At 34.0% G+C, this 23,181-nt stretch overlaps 1 protein-coding gene across 1 annotated transcript; it reads right to left on the bottom strand.

Moving 5' to 3' along the window:
- Positions 1-349: 349 nt before the first annotated feature.
- Positions 350-22,760, bottom strand: LOC117330091 (multidrug resistance-associated protein 5-like). Its single transcript, XM_033888310.1, has 26 exons — positions 22,751-22,760; positions 22,062-22,147; positions 20,577-20,750; positions 18,840-18,902; positions 17,803-17,887; positions 17,117-17,265; positions 15,747-15,854; positions 15,015-15,153; positions 13,672-13,736; positions 13,353-13,424; positions 12,481-12,605; positions 12,102-12,174; positions 11,389-11,592; positions 11,072-11,219; positions 10,265-10,387; positions 9,363-9,541; positions 8,027-8,251; positions 7,081-7,210; positions 6,533-6,815; positions 6,191-6,377; positions 5,150-5,236; positions 4,837-5,020; positions 4,530-4,689; positions 2,800-2,878; positions 1,971-2,084; positions 350-1,805 (listed from the first exon to the last, which is right to left on the bottom strand). The coding sequence occupies exons 1-26, from the start codon at positions 22,758-22,760 to the stop codon at positions 1,554-1,556; spliced, it is 3,504 nt and encodes a 1,167-aa protein (XP_033744201.1). The 3' UTR covers positions 350-1,553.
- Between the last annotated feature and the right edge of the window lie 421 nt (positions 22,761-23,181).

The raw sequence follows: 23,181 nt of genomic DNA, 5'->3' as shown, positions 1-23,181 counted from the left end.
TTCCTATGCTACTTGCAGTTTTAACATTACTACATATATGATATGTGTATACTTGCTTGGCTTTGTTTCAGTTAGTATTCATTAAACATATCAAAATGTGTGTAAAACTATATATCTGTAACAACCTGACATCAATTACATGAATCTTCGAACACAACTGTACGGGGAAAGACAACCGTCACATGACACTTATCCAATATCTACTAAGAAAAAGGAATGCAAATGCTTCTTGTAGTGTTAATATACTGTAGAGAATACGTCAGTAAATGTAATAATACTAGGTATACCTTCGGGTTAACGTTATGCTAATGGAAGTATTAGACTGCACAACGGTAATAACTATGTAAAAAAAACCACAAATACAAAAACATACATCATCGAAATTGAGCATTTATTAGTTTAAATGCCAATAATCAAAATATGCCTTAACACATATAGATACATCCTGGACATCAAAATTATCCAAAAGATGGGAATATTCACTCTAAAAACGCCACTCTGAAAACGTCATAGTCCAAAAGATTGAGATATTCACAGTAACAACGCCGCCATCTTTACTGACAATTGTCCAAATGATGGTCGATACGGACTCCAATTTAAAACGCCTTTATGTCTAAACACATTTAAACCTAATCTAATCTAAGGTGGCAAGAACGAGTAGGGGAGGAGAAGGGCAAATTATTTTTTTAATCAACAAGTGAAAATTCCCTCTGTTTACAATTTTGTTTTCTATGTGACCACGTGACCTACCAGTTTGAGGCATATACTAAATAGGACCCGGATTTTTAGTTTCCAGAACCTACATTCCGAAATACAAAAGCATGTTAAATAAATTAGATTATTTTTAGATAGAAGATAAGCTAACAGAAGGTATAAATTCCTTTATGTATTACATAAATACAATTATATTATAAATGAATAACTAAAATATGATGAGGAAAAATCTTGATATGGCTTGATATATTATTTCGATCCTTTTGTTTTTCAATCTGTGATGAGACAATGTTAAAGGATATGTTATTATATGGTATTATGATAACTTCCATACGTATGCGTTATAATTTAATATACAACACATGCTTGAATGAAAGTAAGTGAGTTGACAGTGATGTTTGTGACCTCTCTAATAATTTCTATGAGTTCTTTGTTATGATTGGATTATCAGTTCATCATTATGGAAATGCTTATCGTTTTGGAGAACCTCAGTTCATATCTAGTATCATATCAGATGTTCCCAAAGTGTACATCTTTTGTGCATATCAATTTGGCGATATATCCATTGACAATTAGGTATCCCGCTCGGCTCGATATGAGAGTAAAACTATTCATTAAGAGGTTTTGGATTCGATCACTAGCTGAAGCAATGAAATAAATTCTTCATAATATCTGTTACATGTACATAGATGTACGACAGTGTATTTCTGATATACCAAGGCAATGTTGTTAAAGCTTAAATAAAAACATCAAATAAAGAAACGTAGCAATGTTAGATATAAAACATCATAGGGATGTGCTATATATGAAATAAACGTTTATTGATATCTAGCGTCTAATTACAGCATTGTCTGGGCACGAATCATATTGTTGAAATGCGAAGAAGAATTCTGTAACAAGGTCTGTGGATTGCCCATTTCTATCACCTTTCCAGCGTCCATGACGAGTATGACGTCACAGTGTAAGACGGTGTTGAGTCTGTGGGCGATCGTCAGGACAGTACAGTCAGCGAAACTCTCCCGGATCGTCTCCTGTATCATGACATCTGTAGACGTGTCAATAGACGCTGTAGCTTCGTCTAGTACCAGGATCTGAAAAGTAATATAATATGTGAAAAAATAGAGGGAAATTGGAAAGGAAATCAGAGTATATCATCAAATATGCATTGAACATAATTTAAAATACCAGCTATATATCGAAAATCTTTTCCGATACTTGTCTGATGTTACTAGTTAGATGTTCCTGCGACTTCCTACCTTGTTTTGACGCAGGATTGCACGTGCTAAACATAAAAGTTGTCGTTCACCCACGGAAAAGTTTTCTCCATTCTCCTCGATACGTAAGTCAAGAGTCTGGTCCAGAAGTTGCATCTTATTAAATAAATAGATCAATTGAAATATTGTTTGTGGACAATTTTTGTTAAATACTTCTGGTAGACAAATTTTCTGAAATACTGCTAGAGGACAAGTTTTATCAATTACTTTTGATGGAAAAGTTTTCTGAAATGCTATTGGTGGACAAGTTTTCAAGATGTAATGTTATACTAGTAGTACTGTTCTGATTTATTTAACTGTGGAGTATTACATTTACTTCATTCTCTTAAATCATTGTAAAGTACTGTTAACGTTACTTATTTTCACACTAAATGTTTTGGCGCATTTAAAAAAAAAAGATAACGGAATAGCGCATAAATTAATTGGTGCAACCAAATTAGTTATCGCAATTGATAAATTGGTTCTATTGTAGAGATATGTTTTATCAATATTAAATTTTCATACGACTGAAATACAACTTCACAAAGCATTTCTTAATCAAAATCGTTTAATCATGACAGATGTTTATGTTTATAATCATTTAATTTTTCTAAGGTGTCAAGTTGGTCATTTCGGACAGACTGAACCGGAAAAAACGCTGTGTTCATAGTAGTATTTTAGTTCAAAATACAAATTATTGTTTTTATAACGTTATGATTTATTTCGTTGACAGTGGTAAATCACCATAGACACACTCTTACATCAGGATTTAAATTTGAATAAATATTTAGAATGCTATTAAAAATTTGAAAATATGTCATTTCAAACATACTTTTTCCTTCATGTGAACTTGTTCCAGTGCTGCCCACACTTTTGCGTCAGTGTACATGTTAAAAGGATCCAGATTATACCTGAAGAGTTAAAGGTATATTAAAACTAGAAGTGTTAGCGAATGTCACATTTCTAAATAACAATATAAAATCAAGGGCATTTTTTTTATTAACCACAAACAAATCCCCTAATTTAAAAACGATAATTATTGACATTCACATAATGTTCTCCATCAGATAGTAGTAAATTATTATCAAGTTTGCTAAATAACATTTATTTATATTTGTATCAATAAATACATTTATGTCAGTCTGTAATTGTTTGATTATTATATGATGAGAGGGGCATTTGGACCCTCTCGTCTTCCATTGTTTCTTGTTATTATGTGTATGGGCTAACAATGAGGGGTCAAGAAGGAGGTCCATAGCTGGGCCACGTGATGGAAAATTCCCAGGACTTGACTGACCTCTGGTCATTTTGGCTGAAGCGATATCAGCTTTTGATTGGTCAGCTAATCAGCAGCTTAGTAGCCCAGCCTCCGGACCTATTACTGAGGTAATTGACCCTCAGTAGCGTCACCACCATTTAGAAAATCTCCACTGATGGAAGTTTTTTAACACTTTTGATTTCCCACCCTTATGCCCACCCAGTGTAACATGTAAAGAATTGTCAATTTTAAACTCCTTATGCTTGCTAATATGTATATACCAACTTTTCATCATGTTGAAAATGTATCTTGTAACATAATCTTTAATAATTATTGCTGATAATTATTGCTTTAAATCAATTATGGATGTATTGTTTGTGTAATATACTTGTCGTGCCTTTTTTTACCCATTCTTTGCTGTTATATTCATAATTTCTCAAATTTATAACTTGGGGGTATATCTTTATATCTTTAATTGATTCGTTATTAATGAATGACCTTTTCAACACATATTATCTCTTCATAATCAATTTCGATTGTTTCTTAACAGCAAACTAGATGTGGTCACCTAACTCGTGCTTAAGACAGAGAAGACATGAATAACGTTTTTACTTTTTACATTCGAAGAGGTTTTTTCAATACAGTTCTATTGTATCATAAAAAACCCAGATCTGGTGTGTTGAGCGAGTGCTCTAATCACATATGATCACAACAAAGAGCATAAGATAGCATATACACTGTCATCCATAAAGTACTATACACTGGAGATATCGTTTTGAAATTCAGTTAATATGACTATGATATTGTAAATTGTATTGTTTTGTTTTGTAACTTCTTATCATCAGGATTCTGTAGTCTACAAATAGTCAATACGTTTATTGATGGTCTACTAATTCTCAAAATGCAACATTGTTGCACTATCTATCTTTCTAAACATTATGTTGAATTGAGAGGATATTTTCATGGAATAATAATCATTTTGGAAGTGGTAATTCATAAAGTGAAATACCATGGTCCATCTTTTTAAAATAAGTTTTGCATGCATTTTTGGAAAATAATCTCCCTTCACTCTCCCCGAAACTTCATCGAGTTTGGTTATTTTGACGTTGTCACTTACAAATCAATTATCTTATTTTATTCATTGAAAAAAACAACCAGGAAGACTACACATCTGCATACTTATATGCATGCTGATATTTAACCGCAGTCACTACCGTAGTACGTTATAGTTGTTAGTATGACCGATGAAAAATAATCAAAAACTAAAAGAAGCTTTAGCAAACACTGATTTTGTACAAACTTGCCTAAGTGTACCAGCAAAAAGAACGGGATCCTGTGGAATTGACGATAAATTGGAACGAAGAAGTTTCCGGGATATATTGCCAATTTCGACGTTATCAATAGTCACGTGACCACCGGATAGGTCGGTCAGTCTAAACAGCGCAGCTGCCAGTGATGATTTTCCTGTATACAAATAGAAATCATACAAAATCAACTTTGGCGAGAAAAACGTTACATATAAATTCACTGAACATATGTGTGTGTCTTTTTTCAAAGCATTAAGGTTGATATTTATTCGATAAGTCTTCCTCCGATTGAGTTTTGTCTTACCTGCTCCCGTGCGGCCAACAATGCCGACCTTTTGCTTTGGAAGGATATCAAAACTGATGTTATGGAGCACGGGATCCATGTCAACGCGATACTTCATCATCACACCTGAAAATACTATCCTGCCTTCACTTGGCCATATTTTGTCCACTTGCATACTCCCGGTTTCCTTTTCTATAACGGTGCTCTAAAACGTTGAATTGGTATTTTGAATAAATGATGTAGAAATTGGGAAACAATTAAATCATCAGGGAAATTTCAAAATTGAAACTAAATTATAAAATGACCATTATATGTATATGTTATGTATATATACCTCATACTCATGCATTCGTTCTATAGATGTAAACCTAGCTTCCGTCTCATTCATCTTACCGGCAAAGAACTGGATTAGGGATGACACCTGGAATCGTGTAATTATACAGATTGATGACAAAACATATCAGAATAATATCGAAGTTCTCGAGTTCCATTCACTTAATAGCACTATATGATAATAATGGAAAAGATAACAGACTGGAACTAATTGGAAATAACATTAATAATTAAAACGTTTCAGTGAGGTTTGTAGGTTTTTTTTCAAAATAATCAACATTTAATATACCAGTGGGTGCTTTCTATTCACTAGAATAAAGAGTAATGTCTTAAGATTTGAAAAAAACCCACTCCTAATGAAAATCGAACGACGCAGGACTACAGAGAAAAAAGGGTGGAAATTCCCCAAGTGTCCCTACAAAATCCATTGTGAAAATCAGAATTAATGTCTTTCGAGTAGTGATGTGTTCTTATATGTCAATAAACGTATACTATAATATCATTTTGCAGGTACAAGTAGTGAAAACATCATTTGAACTTCAAATGAGCGGTGGAATGGATTGAGTCACAAGTAATGAAATATAGTAAAATATTTAGTTCTGTGAGTCCTGAAATGCTTCGTAAGATAGATTCTTCTTACATAGCTTTCTTACATATACAAACCGACTTACAAACTTATACACATATATTTCTCTAGAGCTTGTTTATAATGTAAATTTATATACATTTGTATGTACATATATTGTTAATGGTGAAGATTACATTTATTCTAAAAAAAGTCAGTATGTATGTTGTATTGTCGTGGCGGCTGAAAAGTTAAACTGTGGGTTAGGACGCCCGATGATTAAATCCCATCCTAAGCAGCTATTTGGTTTTGTGTAATGACAGACATACTATGCGCTATACAGAGATCCTGTGAAATTGAAAAGGCTATTTTCGTCTGTATGTGGTGAATTGGTGAATATCATTAATCGTTTTACATTCTGACACAACCAATAGACAGATGCACTATCATCTATAGAGATTATATTGGATAATCTACCTTGATGGACATCGTGAGAGACAGGGCTGCCAAGGCAGTTGGCACGGTGCCCTTAGTGAACAGCACAGTGATAGTCGTAACAACTGCTACAGCAACACCCCCAACGTCCATTCTCGTGCTCATCCACCTCATACTGGCTTCAAACAACAATAGACTCATGGAAGTCGCGTCCGAGTAACGACCACATCTATAATGAATATACAAATGTAGGTGATATGATAATTGAGATATTTCTGAGAGTTTATTATCTTACTTTGACATTGTTGAAAACTAGTCTGTGTTACTGAATAGGAAAATAGTTAATTCACACGTAACGCTATGCGTTCCTATTCCAATGCTTACCCATCAATGAAGTTTTTTTCTTGTGAGTAAGCAACAATGGTACTAAGTCCGTTGCATGATATGGTCACATGGTTTATAAGTGGTGATCTCAACACATTTTCAAGTCGTTTGAAATTACGAGTGGACACGGATGCTATGACTTTGATAATGTAGAAGTAAAACACAATTGGAACAACTGCGATGAGAAACCATGGAAAGTTGTAGGTCGTAGTGACGAGGGCCAGAAGTATCACCATCATCACTTGAAGTAGGTTATCCAACAGATTCGGAATAAATATATCAGCTGTAAAAGTAACGTGAATCTCATAATTAAATGTATGTGTATGCAGTCCGGCATGATGACATTTTACATTTTAGTGGAAATTGGAAAATTTTCTAAATTTGGAATTTTTTACAAAATGACAAAACTCATATACACTCAATTAATCATTTAAGATTTTTAACATGAACCAATTCTTTCTTAATTCCTCATGATGAAATAGACTGCATAATTAGGAGCACATTTTACACTAAGACCATAATGGCTTCATTTTTATAGATGTACTAGCCTTCTTCTACGTCCCGCGAGAATCGGTTTAAGAGTCTACCAGACGGATTTGCGTCATAGTACTGCATTGGAGCATGCATGATTCTTCTTACGGCCTTGTTATGTAGATTGACAGATGCCCTAACCATCACCTGCATGCCAAGTCCATAAATCATTGTCTATAATTTGACATGGACAAAAGAAGTTCACATCGTGCGATATTTCGAGCAGCCCTAGCACAAAATTGATCTATTTTATTCATCTGTGACTGCTTTCTAATTACGATATGTAAATTTTCTATACTTATTCTTTACGTAGGTAGTATAGAGACGAAAGATAACTGTTCTACACTGAGCAGGAGTCGCTGCCTACGAGTAAAAAATACATGTCTAATTGCTAATTGCATTTGATCGAAAAAACACTTAAGTATTTTTTATTTATTTATTTATCTTTTTTTTATAGTTTTTTTAGTTATCTATTTATTCATTTATCTATTTGCAATCTTAGTTGAAATGCATTTTATCATATCATTTCTACGGTTCTTTACAATGATGCCTTGAAGACTGATGCTGCAGTACCTGATGATGTTTGGATGGGGTGGATGTTAGTCAAGAGCGATTGACAGTAGTGTTATAGTACCATTTTATAAAGCTTTCGTCACTTACATTGTAAATAAGTTATCTTTTGTTATACATACTCCTATAACGCCACAAAATCTGTGAAAATTCTCAATAGCGAAATCAATATAATCAAAATAATATCGGTGACGTCACAAAAGTGGTCGATTGTTGATAGCCTATCAAAGCAATTGCTGTATTAGCTATGCTTTGCCATAGGGAAACAGGGCAAAAGCTAAACAATCCTTTTTCGTTATTTAATTTTAATGTGAATAAACAATTTTTATTTTTTATTTTAAAGGAATACATACTTTAGTTAATGAATTTCGACAAGAAGTAGGGGTTACTTACCTTTCCGACTGCTAGTGCTTTTAAGACAGCTAATCCAGCTATTACTATAGTTGTATGAATATAAATATTCAAATACCAGTCCTTTTTCTCCTGTACCTCTTCCATTTGCAAGGAAAATGTTTTATTTGTTGTTTGCTCGGTGGATAATGTGACATTCTCTACAACTGACAAATTTGTTGCATTTGAATTGAGTTCGGAAGGAAGTGGTACTGCTGCTGGTGAAGTCTGAAAAGAATGACAGAAAATCATCATCATCATCATCATCATCATCAACAACAGCAACAACAGCAGCAACAACAACAGCAACAATCAACATCATCTATAAATAAGACAAAACTGCATAATAATAGTGCTTCACATTAAAGATGGTGATGTCGTAGCTTTCCGTGTTGGTTATGTCATAAAGATATATCTTATTGGTATCAAATATAATGTCATCGGGACGAAGTGTAGTAACATGTTTCAATTGTAACAAAATATGTTACATATGTCTCCAAAGCTACCACAACAGGCGTTAATATGTTTTAAATCAAATAATGAGGATTCAAAAGCCACTGTATTGCGATTATTTTTCTCAGACAGCAAAGGGAAGTCGCATGACTGTTCGTAATTTGAACTGAATCTCACCATATCTAATGGTAGTCCAATAAAAACAATCTTTTCTACATTCCTTTTCATTCACACACACCTAAATAAAGTTGCAAAAATTACCGAAAAAGTTCGGAAATTACACATTTATAAATATTGGAAGAAATGAATGCGCGATACTAATACGTCCATAAATGATGCCCACCTACTTTGTTCGGGGAGCATAAATATAAATTTACACTTGTGTTGAATTGTCACTAGATAAAATGTAAAAATAACCAAACCCAATGTACGTATTAATCGATGTTCACTTGTGGTGATTAATCTTGCGCAAGAATACTTATGCATACAGAACTATTTGTCACACCAGCGCTTTAAAATAATCATAAGATACATCATTTTGAAACTTAAAAGCACGCCGATAATTAAAAACCTATATTGACATCATGAATACAGCCGATTCCTTCGGAATTTACATCGTCAGCTGGGCAAACTGGAATATAATACTGGAAATATTCAGGGGATATTTATTTTTGTTATGTGATATGTTATGCCGTGGTTACCAAGCATACTATAAGGATAACGTAAAACATTGAGTTTCTCCATTGTAAATGCACTTCGATCCTGGTACAGAAAATAAAACCAAAACAATCCTTTACATTTCTAGAATTATATCGATTCCATTGTTAGTAACATATTACAATCTAGTAGAATCGAAATCTGAAATGATAACTGAAGCTGAACCTACTGTCTGCTCGATCCAAATTCCTAACCACCATTCACTGAACGCAACAGAAGATGCGAAACACATATACAGCAAGATCACCAATACTGCCACTATTTTGCCGCCAGCTGCGTTGATGTAGCTCATGTATGTCTCCCTAGTAATGTCGCCAGCTGCTGAAGTTTCTCTGTTCGTTAAAGTACCTGAAATGGAAAACACTTACGTATCAAACATAATTCCAAGTCATTGGATCTACGATATTCACTACACAAATGGAACGTTAAGTCTTCTTCTCATAATAGCGAAGGCAAATGTCAAGATGAGAGAAACTGCTGACGACGACTGTGTGTGTCAACACAAACACGTGCACACATGATGCAAAATCACATGACACTTAATTTTACCTCACATATTACGCGAAAGATGTGATTTGTTGAAGCTTGAACTGATCAAATTGCTGCATGTGCGCACATAGTAAGCGTGACCTTAGATGAAAAAAAACGCGATCGTATCATGTGATTATAGGACCAAACTATATTTGACAATTTCGCTGTTTACAAAACTCTCTGTCTGTCATATGCCTATCCGATTTTCTGTCTTAGTATATATGACATTAACGAAAAAGACAAAAAACAAAAATAATCAAAAAAAAAAAAGAAAAAAAAAAACCCAAAACTAAGTAATACATTTGTATAGAGCGGTTCCGAACAACGGTTGTTTATCTTGTGTATCTTAATCGTGTTAGTTCATTTTCTTCAACTTTAACTATGGTTTCACCAACAAGAAAAAAACCTCACCAATAAGTTTGTAGTACAGTGTGAACATCATCAACAAAGGAAAATGCTGTGAAAGCAATTATTCAGGGCCGAAAAATAATGGTCGTTTAAAAGTTATCTTTAAATTTAGTAGTAAATGTATTTGTAAACCTTTTTCGTAGTTTTGATCTAGCGAAGCTGCAGCTAATGAATTGTTCCTGTCATTCTGCTGCTGATTTGTTTTCATATCAATTGATTCCTTGTAAGTGTCATCTTCCTCCATGCTGGGATCGTCTGCATTATAATGGACATAATTCATTCTACAACATCAGTAGATATTTGTCTTTTGATTTATTTATTATTTCTGAATTTGAAAAATAGTAAATTGTAAAAAAAAAAAAAAAAAAGGGGATATGATTCATTCATTAAATGTGGTGGATTAAAGTTAGATCTTTGACCCTTCAACCTTGACGATGACGAAATCAAATAATTTTGTTAACAGACTCAGGTCCATTCAGAAATATATATCATTCGATCTTTTAAAATGAATATATTGAATTCTTCATTAGATATCTTACATGGTATCATTTATGAACTAAATATGTTTACAACTTCATTTACAGGTACCTAGTACAAAAGTATTTTTTTTTTTATTAAATTCATGATAGACATCAGACAACTCGCGTGGCATCTGCCTTACCTAAGCTTAGTTATACACATGCACTGATTGCTGATCACCGACGATAATGTATTCAGATATCAACTGATTTTAATTTGATACCAACATGATGACCATAAAAAAATTAAACATTTGAATATGTCTATTCCCGATATCAAACCAGACCAAGTATTTTCGGTGATGTTAATGAAAACGCGGACAGTGAAAAATATTCTGGAACAGGGAAACACTAATATACGCCCTATTAGTATAGATACTTATTAAGGAAAGAGGATTAAAAAAGTCTGTGGTATCGTTACCTGTTGTATCGGTATAGTACATTTTGGAATTATACTGTGCCATCACTTTAGTGTATTGTCCATGCAGTGCCAACAGCGAATCATGTGTTCCGTGCTCGGTTATTTCACCATCATCCATAACGTAAATTTCGTCACAATGTTTTAAATACTGTAAAGAAAGAATCATAAAAGTTAAATAGTGTGTCTGCCATGTCTCCTTTGGAATGTATTGGATTATTTTGTTGAGCATTCACTCTTTCACGAGGAGAAAGTGTTTCCACCGTATATTCAACAGTAAAATTGCAATACGATTATTGATTTCATATCTGATTATTTACCTGGAGTTGATGAGTTACCAAGACAACGGTTTTATTCTTCAAAATTTTATCAATACACTTGTGGAACAAATGCTGACCGACGTGGACGTCAACGGCGGACAATGGGTCGTCAAGGAGATATATGTCGCTTTTACTGTAGACAGCACGCGCCAGACTCACGCGCTGTTTCTGGCCACCACTAAGGTTTATTCCTTTATCGCCGATCTAATTATAAAAAGTGTGTAAAATGATGGAAATCGGTGGTGTTGATAATGGCTAAATTTTAATTTATCTTTTTATAAATCATTGCTTCTTAAAACATTTCTTAATTTTGCACACTTGATGTCACGGTTATTTTTTTCCTTTTTATTCACTGCTACTTCTTATGGAGTTACAAACATTATTTACACTACGCATGTACTAAAAATATACGCTCGAAAACAAAACCCGGGATATTGAACTTCCTACTTAAGTGAAAGCGATTTTCAAAATGAAATTAACAAAGAGTAATCTTGAAAAAAACCTAGACATAATAACGAAGTCATGTTTCAAACTCAAAATAACAGAAGGAAAAATGTATGTGCATGGATCAACATTTAAGGCTGTGTGTAGTTACAGCTCGAATGTCGAAAATTTAGTACCAAAATAAAATGTAAACTGATATGTATCGTATTCACTCATGAACTTAATACGTGAATTGCATCTACAAAATCTGATCACAAATATGTGCTCACCTCAGTAAGGTCTCCATTGGCCAGTATGTGGATATCCTGGTACAAACTACAGGCATGGACAACCTTAGTGTACCTGTATCATGGATTTAATAAATTAATTATCAATTCATATTTACTCACCATCTGTTGCCATGTTTTGGTATACTGGTACGTGTGAATTTGGCTCATTTCAGTGGAATTTACTTATATTGGCATGCTGATAATTCATAGAAATTGAACAATTAGAATGTATTTGACAACCATACATGTTTTAAAAATACTTAAAATGTTTATCATAAAAAGATTTATTTCTCCATGAAACAATTTTGTTTGTTTGTTGATTATGTTCGCATATATCAGAAAACATTAATATAATGCTGCAATGTGTCCCCTGGCATACCAATGCCTTTGATAAGGCTTTCCGAAGAGAACGTTTTCTCTGAATGTTCCATTGAATATCCATGCCTGTTGTGCCGCATACGCCACCTGACCATCAACCGCAATTTGTCCTGTGATTAGCGGCATCTGGGAGTAAAACCAAATATTCTTATAGATATATTATCAAATGTTGAAGATGTTTAAATTTTCGTTACTAACATTTACAAACATCCTTCATATTTTTTTTTTTGCATTTCTTCATTTTCATTTTTTTTTTCAGAAATATTTTGTTTTAGTTTTTTTTAATCGAATTGGTATATTTGGTAGACCCACAGTTAAGAACTTGCTTCCGGCCGATCTGAATTTCAATGATTTTAATCCCTTCCACTAAAGACAGTGTAACAACAGAACTCTCAGCAATAATGTGAATAGAAAATGCAGTTAAGAAATAGGTATTTCTTTTATTTGTTGTATTGAATGTATTAAAAGTCCTGATATAAATATTTTACACAATGTAATATATTTCATATATGTTTTACTCTTACTTATATAATTTGTTCTTCTTCTATATACGTCTAACGTATTATATAATAGGAGATCACATGACTGCACAAATGACACAATATATAAGCATCGTTTTTAGACTAATTATGAGTTAGATACAGTAAAGTAAAAACGACTTAAAATGAACTGCATTATACTACTGTTTAGTTCTTTTAGGACTCCTCAGTAATGCTAGAGACATCATACAGCAGTTTGATCCTTCTAGGATTCGTCAGTGATGCATAGAGACATCATACAGCTGTTTGGTCTTTCTAGGACTCGTTAGTGATACTATGCGACTAAAGTGGTCATTGGAGGCGACCAAAAACATGACAAGCGACAATAACTCACCCTTCCGATCAATGCCTGCAGCAAGGATGACTTCCCACAACCGACTGCTCCACATATACCGATATGTTTACCCTATACAAACGGCAATGTTTAGACGGTATAAAAACTACTTAACGACATGTCATCAAAAGATTATTCAAAGAAAAATCTTCTTTAACAGTAAAAACATGTCAGGAAAATGGCCTACCAAAACTGTTTTCACTGTAATATTGTTATATATATTGTAGTAGCTGAAACATAATGAAGAGTATTAAGAATTAAACTGATTAGCTTCAGTGTTGATTTTTAAAAATCCAATATTTTCTTCCACTTATCTTACCCTTCTGACTGTGAGATCTATACTCTGTAGTACTAGCGATGTTGTTGACGGATGACGACGCAATTCTAAACGAAATAACAATCATACATAACCAAATGGCTACAACATTACAGCATTACTACAAGACAAAAAGGAACACTAAACGAATTTAATAGTGATATCATAATTTTATATGTACAGTGCACTCTGTCTAAACCGGACACCTTTGGGACCACAAAATAAAAATAAAGCGGTTTGTAGAGAGTTCCGGATTGTAGAGATTCTACTTGGTATCGTCGTTGAATGAAAAAAAAAAAAAAAAAAATTGAAAAAAGATATATTACAAAGAAGATGTCATTGTGCATTATTCATGCATATACAAACTTTGAATTGAATAACATAATTTAATTCAACACTGGCAATATGACATTATGTGTACGTTACATTGGTTGAAAACAATCACTGATTGTTGTTTGTTTTAATATATATAAGAGGCCTTCCACCGAGTCCGAACAATCAACCGATCTGACACTTTCTACAAGTGCAGATTCCCAATCTAAGGAATTATAGCCTCAATTTCGAATTGGTCCTTAATGTTGGCGGCTTCGTAATATCCATGTTTGTTGATAATAGAAACGGAGTAATACAAAAGGTGTCACCATCATCTCCGAATTCCTCATCCGGGTACGTTTGTGTAGTGAGGTCCGCGAAGGGGAAGCCAGCCAGCATGAAACATTTCTTAATTACAATACATTTACAAACACGTAACATGATGGGTATAAATTAACAAAAATGCATTCTTTATTGTACCTAACAACTGTTTAGGTGATTATCCAGCCGTAGCCACCTGTGGACAATGACGTTTAATGGTCAATTAATAGTATACCTGTGCGGCAATTACAACTGTATAAACACTCGTCAGGAGCCCCTGAAGCTACCTCTACCAGGGAAAACATCAATGGGACCGACGCCGGTTTATACAGAGTAGATTTACTAGTATGCAGAAGGAATGGGGCCGGAATATATGGCCGGATTACAGAATAGACAGAGTCCGGATTATGCAGAGTTTATTTACTATAAATAAAGAAGGGAATTTTCGGGACCAAATTATTTGGCCGGTTTTGACAAATATCCGGATTGGACAGAGTCCGGTTTGGACAGAGTGCACTATATATCAATTTAGAAAACAATTAGCTATTGTAATTTTGCTATAATTATTATACTGGAGGGAGTCCTCATATCGATATATAATGTAGCATTTCCATATGTACTTTGAGTTCCTAAATTGCGTATGATTTTTCACGCCAAGATAAATGTAATTTCATTTTTACGCTGAAATCACTTATACAATTAAATATCATTACCTTTTAGCTTAGGTTTATCGGTTGGCTCTTTGCTGCCCTCGCCATCCCACATAAACACTGTGCTTTTTAGCTCAATTGCATTCCCTTTGTCTTTGACATCGCGATCAGGCGGCCTGAATTCATCTTCTAGCATAAAACGCTGTGTGTATCAAATATATGGCATTGTTATCATTCTACATAGGCACGATATATCAGGATTCTTATATGTATTTCATTTCCTCGTAGCTGAAAGAGATATATACAATTCTTTAAATAAGGAAGTATCCATACCACATGTTCATGGGATAATCCAGGATTTCTTCCATGATAAATATATAACAACATATACTTTTTAATATCTGAATATTCCCAAATATATTCACCGACATTATCATAGAATTAAAATGTTCTGATATTGTCAATCTAAACAGAAATCCTTATATGAATATTTCAGATATCATTGATTAGCTTTGCTGTATTTTAAGGCAGTTAATATAAAAGTGGGCGTGTCTTTCTTATAAATGGTGTGATATATTTATCATAGCGCATGACCTTGAAAACGATTTTGAATAATGATTACAAACCTCGATAGCAGGGTTTAATTGCATAACAGTGTAGTTGTTATTGTCTATCATTCCAGATAGTTTACGTTATCCTGATAAAACCTCGGTTACCAGAACATGTCACTAAAACGATAACGATTCCAATATTTAAGACTTGTTGGCATGATTTGGTAAATAATTCACGATATACCTTTATTCTTTCAAAACTGATTCTGGTTTCTCCAAATATCCGACAGGCTAACGGAATAAAGGACACTATTATCCGCATGAAGTTGAGGGTGGAAACAATCGAGAAGCTCTGGAAATATATACAGTAATAAATACTGAGACAGGGTTCTGAAGTCACAAAATCAACAGCATTACACATTTGAAAGAAACATCAACAATAACAAACATAGATCATGTTTCATATTCTTTCTGTGGAAATGAAGTCCATATTGACAGTACACATGCAATTCATTTAGCGCATAAATCTGAGTAAGATGGTAGTAAATTAGGCACGGTTACATACGCAGGGGCGATTGTTCATTAAAAAAAGTTCAATGTCAAATCAAAGTTCAAATATTAGCTGTTCCACTAAGGCAACCTAAGCGGAAAGTAATGCAAATTTATAGCCTTGAAGGGAACATGTACTCACTCGTTAGATAGAATTGTGTATAAATCAATACCGGATTACAGGGGCATTGACTAAAATTTGTTATCATTCGACACCACGTGAAAACTTTCGACTCGACAATTCGTTAACACAATATTGCATGCATTGCTAATATTGACACAATTTCAATATATTGAAATTTATTTGAAAGGTTTTTCTACCATCTCCCAATACAAAAATTTACAGATTACGCATTGTTGTCCATAATCGACAATGCTTTTCGATGTTTTGATACATGATTCTTTTATATTATAATAAAATAAATAGTCCCATTCTCAGTACAAAATATAACACATTCTAAAACGATGTGATCACTGGTAGCGCACATGACAGACGAGGTAGCTATCTTATAATGTTGTAAGGGCTGGAAGCGCACATGGCAGACGAGGTAAATGTTTTATAATGTTGTAAGGGCTGGTAGCGCACATGCCAGACGGGGTAGCTATTTTATAATGTTGTAAGGGCTGGTAGCGCACATGACAGACGAGGTAGCTGTTTTATGATGATGTAGGGGCTGGTAGCGCACGTGGCAGAGAAAGTAACTGTTCCATTTTGATTTAAGCACTGCTAGAGCACATGACAAGGGAGGTAACTGTTTCATAATAATGTGAGCACAGGTAACGCCCATGGCAGAGGAAGGAATTGTTCCATATTGATTTAAGCACTGGTAGCGCACAAAGGAAAAGGAGGCTACTTTACTCAAGTGATCAGGGCACTGGTAGCGTACGAAAAAGTAACTGTTTGAGGGAGGAAAATATTCAGAATAATTTCAAAGTCGTTTCAGGGCTTTAAATCTATGTTTCGCAGCTTCACAATCCGACTCCAGTAATGATTTAATGGTACAAAGAATGAAAACAACGAAAGAGAGCTATTCACAAGCTACTTCGCAAGCTTCATACACTTACCGTCGACGCGGTTAGTTGATTACCGGCGTTTACATATGAGGATATTGTCGCTACTGTAGCTAGTGAAGGGGTCACTGGGATGATGGCATTACATATCAAATTTGATATTGTCGATTGTAACAGTGGTCTCGTTTCTGTTTCTCTTAAACCTGTTAAATTAGTGAATGTTGTTATCCTCTATTTTATTATGTCTTAATACACTAAGTAAGGAATTAAAATCATCAGATCAACAGTGAGTTGTTTTAGGCGATAGCTCTGATAGCCCATAAATTGATCGCTGTTTTACTGAATACCTCTGATATATCATACAATCAGCTGCTGTTTTAATGAATACCTCTGATATTACATACAAACATTATAGTTGTTTTAGGGATTAGCTCTGATATCTCAATGTTCATAAACGTTGATAATCTCGTCTCATGTGTCAATGCTTTATTTATGCTTTACAACACAAGTAACTCTCAACAAAAAGATCCATGCAAACAAAAAATAGTCGATCTGAGATAAGATAGGTACGAAAAACTGTTGGCATCAGTTTAGTATTGTTAGTTCAGTTTGTCATTGCAAGAAACAAGTATTGGTCTATAAAAACGATTTCCACCGGCTTTCATAGATATAAGATTTTATTCGTATTAAATAATGGTGCTATTTATTAAGAGGTTTGAACATATGTAGTAAATGTTTACCTAATACAGATTGTTTGAATGATTCCTCCCACGCATACATTTTTATTAACTTCATGCTGCCAAGAACTTCACTCATCTTTCGTATCTGTTGATTTAGACAGAAATTATTTTGTTATTCTGATACAGTGATTAGCTGATATAATAACATTCAGTTGTAATTGTTGCTATTAAAGACAAATGTTTATAAACTTACGACATATGAATATATATAATTTTCTATTCGAAGTGGAAAATTCAGTTTGACCTCTGAACGTATCTTTGACATACATTATCCATCCGAGAAGGTATTTCGGAAAAGCGACAGAAGTGTGAACCAGAAAAATAACATCACATCCGTACAAGTATTTCGTTAAGTAGTGGAAGTCTCAACCAGCAACATAGTATCACAACCTTGAAAGTACTTCGGAAAAAGACTTAAGTCTGAACCATAAACAATATTAAACCCTTGTAGATATTTCGGAAAAGCGTAGGATGTCTGTTTCAGTGAAAAAAATAACACATCTGTGTTGGTATTCCGGAAATGCGACGTGTCTGTACTAGTAAAACATAACACCCTTGTAGGTATTTTGGAAAAGCGACGAAAATCTGAACCAGCATAATAATATAACACCCGTGTAGGTATTTCGGAAATGCAATGTGTTTGTAGCTCTAAAACATCACACCCTTGTAGATAGTTCGGAAAGGTCTTCAGTCTGAACCAGTTAAACAAGATCACATCCGTATAGATGTTTCGGAAATGCAACGCGTCTGTACCAGCAAACCAATATCATACCCCGGTAGATATTTCGGAAATGTAATGAAAGCCTCAACCCACATTAATAGCAATTTTCATGAATGTATTTCATATTAAGATATAATGTATACATTAAATATAATGTGTATTCAATTATGGTTAAACATACACTTTACAACATAATACAATGTTATACAGCATCATAATTAGTTATGAATTCTTAATAATAAATTATAAATCGCACTGATACAGACGAATTCATATAATGCTATATGACCTCCAACACAACTATGTTTGTACCAACCCGCCGGTCCGTCCATAACAAGGTCTTTCGTCTGAGTAAAGAAATAAGTTCAACCAAGACAACCTAGAAGAAAATGACCGGTTTTATTTTATGATTATGAAATGATTTCATAAACGTGCGCACTTGAAGTTTGAGGTAAGTATTTTACCTGTTCCGTAATGCAATAAGATGACAATAAGTTTTAAGTGATATGCATGTTGATATAGCAAAAACAAACTTTGACTTGAATCCGCGTCTGTTGTAAATACATACGATATTTCATATCATGTTAAGGAAAGATAACTATCATTGCAAATTAACTATTATAACAAAATACTTTAAGTCAATCTATGTCCATTCATCAATAAATTCATCCATGTTTGTCAGTGTGACATCTATAATGAGACTTCTATGCAGGTCGAGTCGATCGCTATATAAGGACATAAACATATCATTATGTGATCACATGATCTGTTTTACTACAGTTATTACGCATCAGTCACCTGTTTCATTCATTAGATAATGATTTGTCAATAATATTACAAAAACTGAAGTGGGTAAAAGAATATGGCTTATCAACCGGTAAAAATTGTCGAAATGTTAACTATACACATACATTCAATATTCTACCTTTGGAATTTGTAATATTAACAAAGACACAAAACCTGGTATCCAAATTCAGTCAACTTATTCAGGAGAAATCGGGAATTGTTTGTTCACTTACCAGTTCCCGAACACTGGTCAAAGATAGCAGTAATATTGTTTTGCTAGCTGTTTTAATTTTCTCAATTTTCATTCTTGTTTCCCATTCATCTTTTACACTTACATGCATCACTCTCACATTCTCGTCAATCATCACAATCAATTCCTGTATCATTCTCAGTTACGGGGAATTTTCTTACTTTGATTTAAGGAATATTTTTTATAAGTTCAAAAGACCAATTGTTTAAAGCTTTTAAAAGTTGTGAGTTGTTGACACATTTCAATTTTACTTGCAATCGACTTAATTTTTTTGTTAGATCAAATTATTGAACGAGTTTAATAAACTCCATATGACATAGCCACTCATGTAAGATCCTCTATATATATAATACATGTACATACTAGGTTATCTATTGTAATTTGGGGCTTCTCGGATGGGATTCCCTCACTTCAAAATGTCATTTCACTTTAATTCATATACGATCAATTTCTAGCTGGAACTCTGGTATTAATTGTAAGACTGCTTAATTCTCGTGATGTGTGTGTTACGCGTGTTTGCACGATACACGCATTGATTGACACGTGTCCTAGTACAAAAAATACATGTATGTGAATACATTATTGATAACGATTTCGGTGCTTTATTTTCTCAGTCTTTTATTAAAACGTGTAATTCCAAAGGTGAAGTTGTTTATAATCTTGTAAACTTTACTGATACAAAATATTGAACAATAAATTACATAAATGAATTACCCAGAGCAAAAAAAAAACATGTTTATGCATGCAACACGTGTTTTTCGCATAGTAAACACGTAGTAAAAGAGATCATGTGATCACATCTCATTTAGTCGATTGGCCGAACCTCGCAATGCATTATGGATAACAGGCCGATGACGTAAATCTATGTGTATGTCCTTATATAGCGATCGACTCGACCTGCTATGCATGCTCATCCAGGTCATATAATTATGTTGGAGGAAAAACATTATGAACAACAACTAAATAACCTTACCAAAATCTAGTGCCAAATAAGCTTACCGAAGTATACTGCCTTACCTGCATCATGTAAAACATGATAAATATCCCAAATGCTACGAAGCACCAAAGTCCAATGAGGTAGTAGATATATGCAGTCCCGATTATCAAATAAACAGGCGTCGCAAGAATATAAACGAATAACTGGGCATTCAAAAGCACTCTCAAGGAATCTGATCCGAATATAGTTATTGCCTAAAATACAAGATTTTCTTTCTATAATATGCAGTTATTAACTCGACATAAGAATTATGATTGAGTTTGTTTATATCAAAAATAGTAATGCTAAAACATAATAACATAATAAAATCAACATAACTCCATCACTAGGTTTCTTTGCTTAGGATTTGTCATTAAGTGAAGGTTTAGCCGTTAAGAGCTGTCAGATTTGGTAATTGAATGTTTTCGTTACTTAAAGAGTTTGAATAAACAAGAGATCCCAGAGGAATCTTGGCTAGTGGTTCATGTTCTTCTCTCTATTTTTCCTCTTACTAATCGTGTAAATTGAGAAACATCCCTCCAGTAGTTTTCAAACAAGGGGAACCTTTATATGAAATATGAGATTTAGCAATAATGACTATCTGTCGGTCACGTTGTTTTCAGATAGGTTCCAAAATGCAATATGCATAACAAGAAACAGAGGGGAACATACACGTTAAATTTTAGAAAGATCCCTTCAGCACTTCCTGAGAAAAAGCGATAACAAACTTCAATTGTAAAAATCCAAGATGGCTTCCTGTCGGCCATGTTGTTTTCCGACTGGTGCCAAAATGAAATATGCAACAAGGGACCAACATATGAAATTTCAGAAAGATCCCTTCGGTACTTTCTGAGAAATAGCGATAACAAGAATTGTTTACGGACGGACGAACGGCCTGGGTCGACTAGTGGGTTGTAGTGTTTTGTCTATAAACTTGTGGGTTGCACGGCGCAAGTCGATCAGATTTTCAAAATCTGTTTTTATTTCCGTTCATTCCGTCACTAAAAAAGCACATGCGCAGTGAGATGTAATGTTGATTTATTTATGGGTAAAAAACAAAAATACTTTAAAAATCGTCTCATATAGGCGACGAAGATATTTTGACGCAATGAATCTGGGAATGCACCCCACAAGAATGTTGAGTGTGTACGGACGGACCACGGACGCAGAGTGGGCTAAAAGATGTCTTTGTGGAGCTGTCATGATGAATAATGATCGTATGGTAAGTGCATATGTCCCCACTACAGCTTTGATAAAAATTATTAATCTGAAAATTCTAGTAGAAATACAACTGTACAGTTATGTCCCAATACATCAGCATTATCCAACTAACAATAGTTCACGACTTTAGCGTTAGTTCATACACACACAATGCTAAATTATTCAATTATTTTCCTCTATTTGTAATTCAATATCTGGGACTCGACGAAGCATTGTTCCAAACAACGAGGACAACTAAGATAATATACCCCCTATCCATGTGTACTGTTATCATCGATTCATAGGGAAAATCCTTATAGCCTTACCTCAGAAGCAACCTTTCCATTCATAGTTTTTAACTTCATGAGTTTCTTGTACACTATTCCGAGTACTCCGGATCGAAACCGTGTTCCTAATTGTAAAGAAATTGTATATGATATCGCCAAGGAAAATTGTAAGGCAACGACAGCAACAGACACTACAGACGGACGTAACCACCAAACATTTGAAAACAAGCGTATTAATATATCACAAGTAAATAAAATCTTACAAAACCATGAGGATTTGAGAAAACAACAGATGTAGGAAATATCTTACGCAATTATTCTCGATTTACCCAATATTGAGACTGAGATTTGGTTATAGGACAGAGACATTTAAATTGTGTTATAAGGACGAGATATTTAAATTGTGTTATAAGGACGAGATATTTAAATTGTGTTATAAGGACAGAGACATTTAAATTGTGTTATAAGGACGAGATATTTAAATTGTGTTAAAAGGACGAGATATTTCGACTGTTATAATGACAGATACATTTAAATAGTGTTATAATGACAGACACATTTAGACTGTTATAATGATCGACAGAGACATTTAGACTGGTATAATGCCAGAGACATTTAGACTGTGTTATAATGACAGAGGCATTCAGACTGTGCTGTAATGACAGAGATAATGACAAAAATGCATAAGAGATAATGTGCTAAATGAGTCCTTGAACAACTTGCCTGACTGAGATCCATAAAAGATTACAGAAGTAAAAGAATAACATCTTAGAAGTTGTCCAACGAGGCAAGTAATAGCCAAACCAAAGGCGTAAGGTAGAGATGTTTCCGGCCCTTCTAAATATTCCGTAATTACATCGGTCAAATAACCCTGAAACGTAGCATAGGAATCGTAGAACAGATAGCAAAGGTTATCAGCTTAAATGTCTCATTGTAATTGCAATGAACAATTGTCAATAACGAGTATATCCAATCGAAAACGACAATAAATGAGAATATATTTCAATGCTTACCGTAATGAGCAATGTTATAATCGCATTGAAACAGACGCCTAAGAAAGCAATTAGTAGTCGACCCCATGAAAATTTCAGCCAAAGCCTGAAAACTGAACATTTTTCTCGTCCGTAGGTCTGTAGTTCGTCAATCCACATGGGTTCCA

Source organism: Pecten maximus, chromosome 6, assembly GCF_902652985.1.
Source record: "Pecten maximus chromosome 6, xPecMax1.1, whole genome shotgun sequence".
Taxonomy (NCBI): Eukaryota; Metazoa; Mollusca; class Bivalvia; order Pectinida; family Pectinidae; genus Pecten; species Pecten maximus.
Note: the sequence above shows the minus strand (reverse complement) of the source record. Positions and strands in the feature narration are given on the sequence as shown.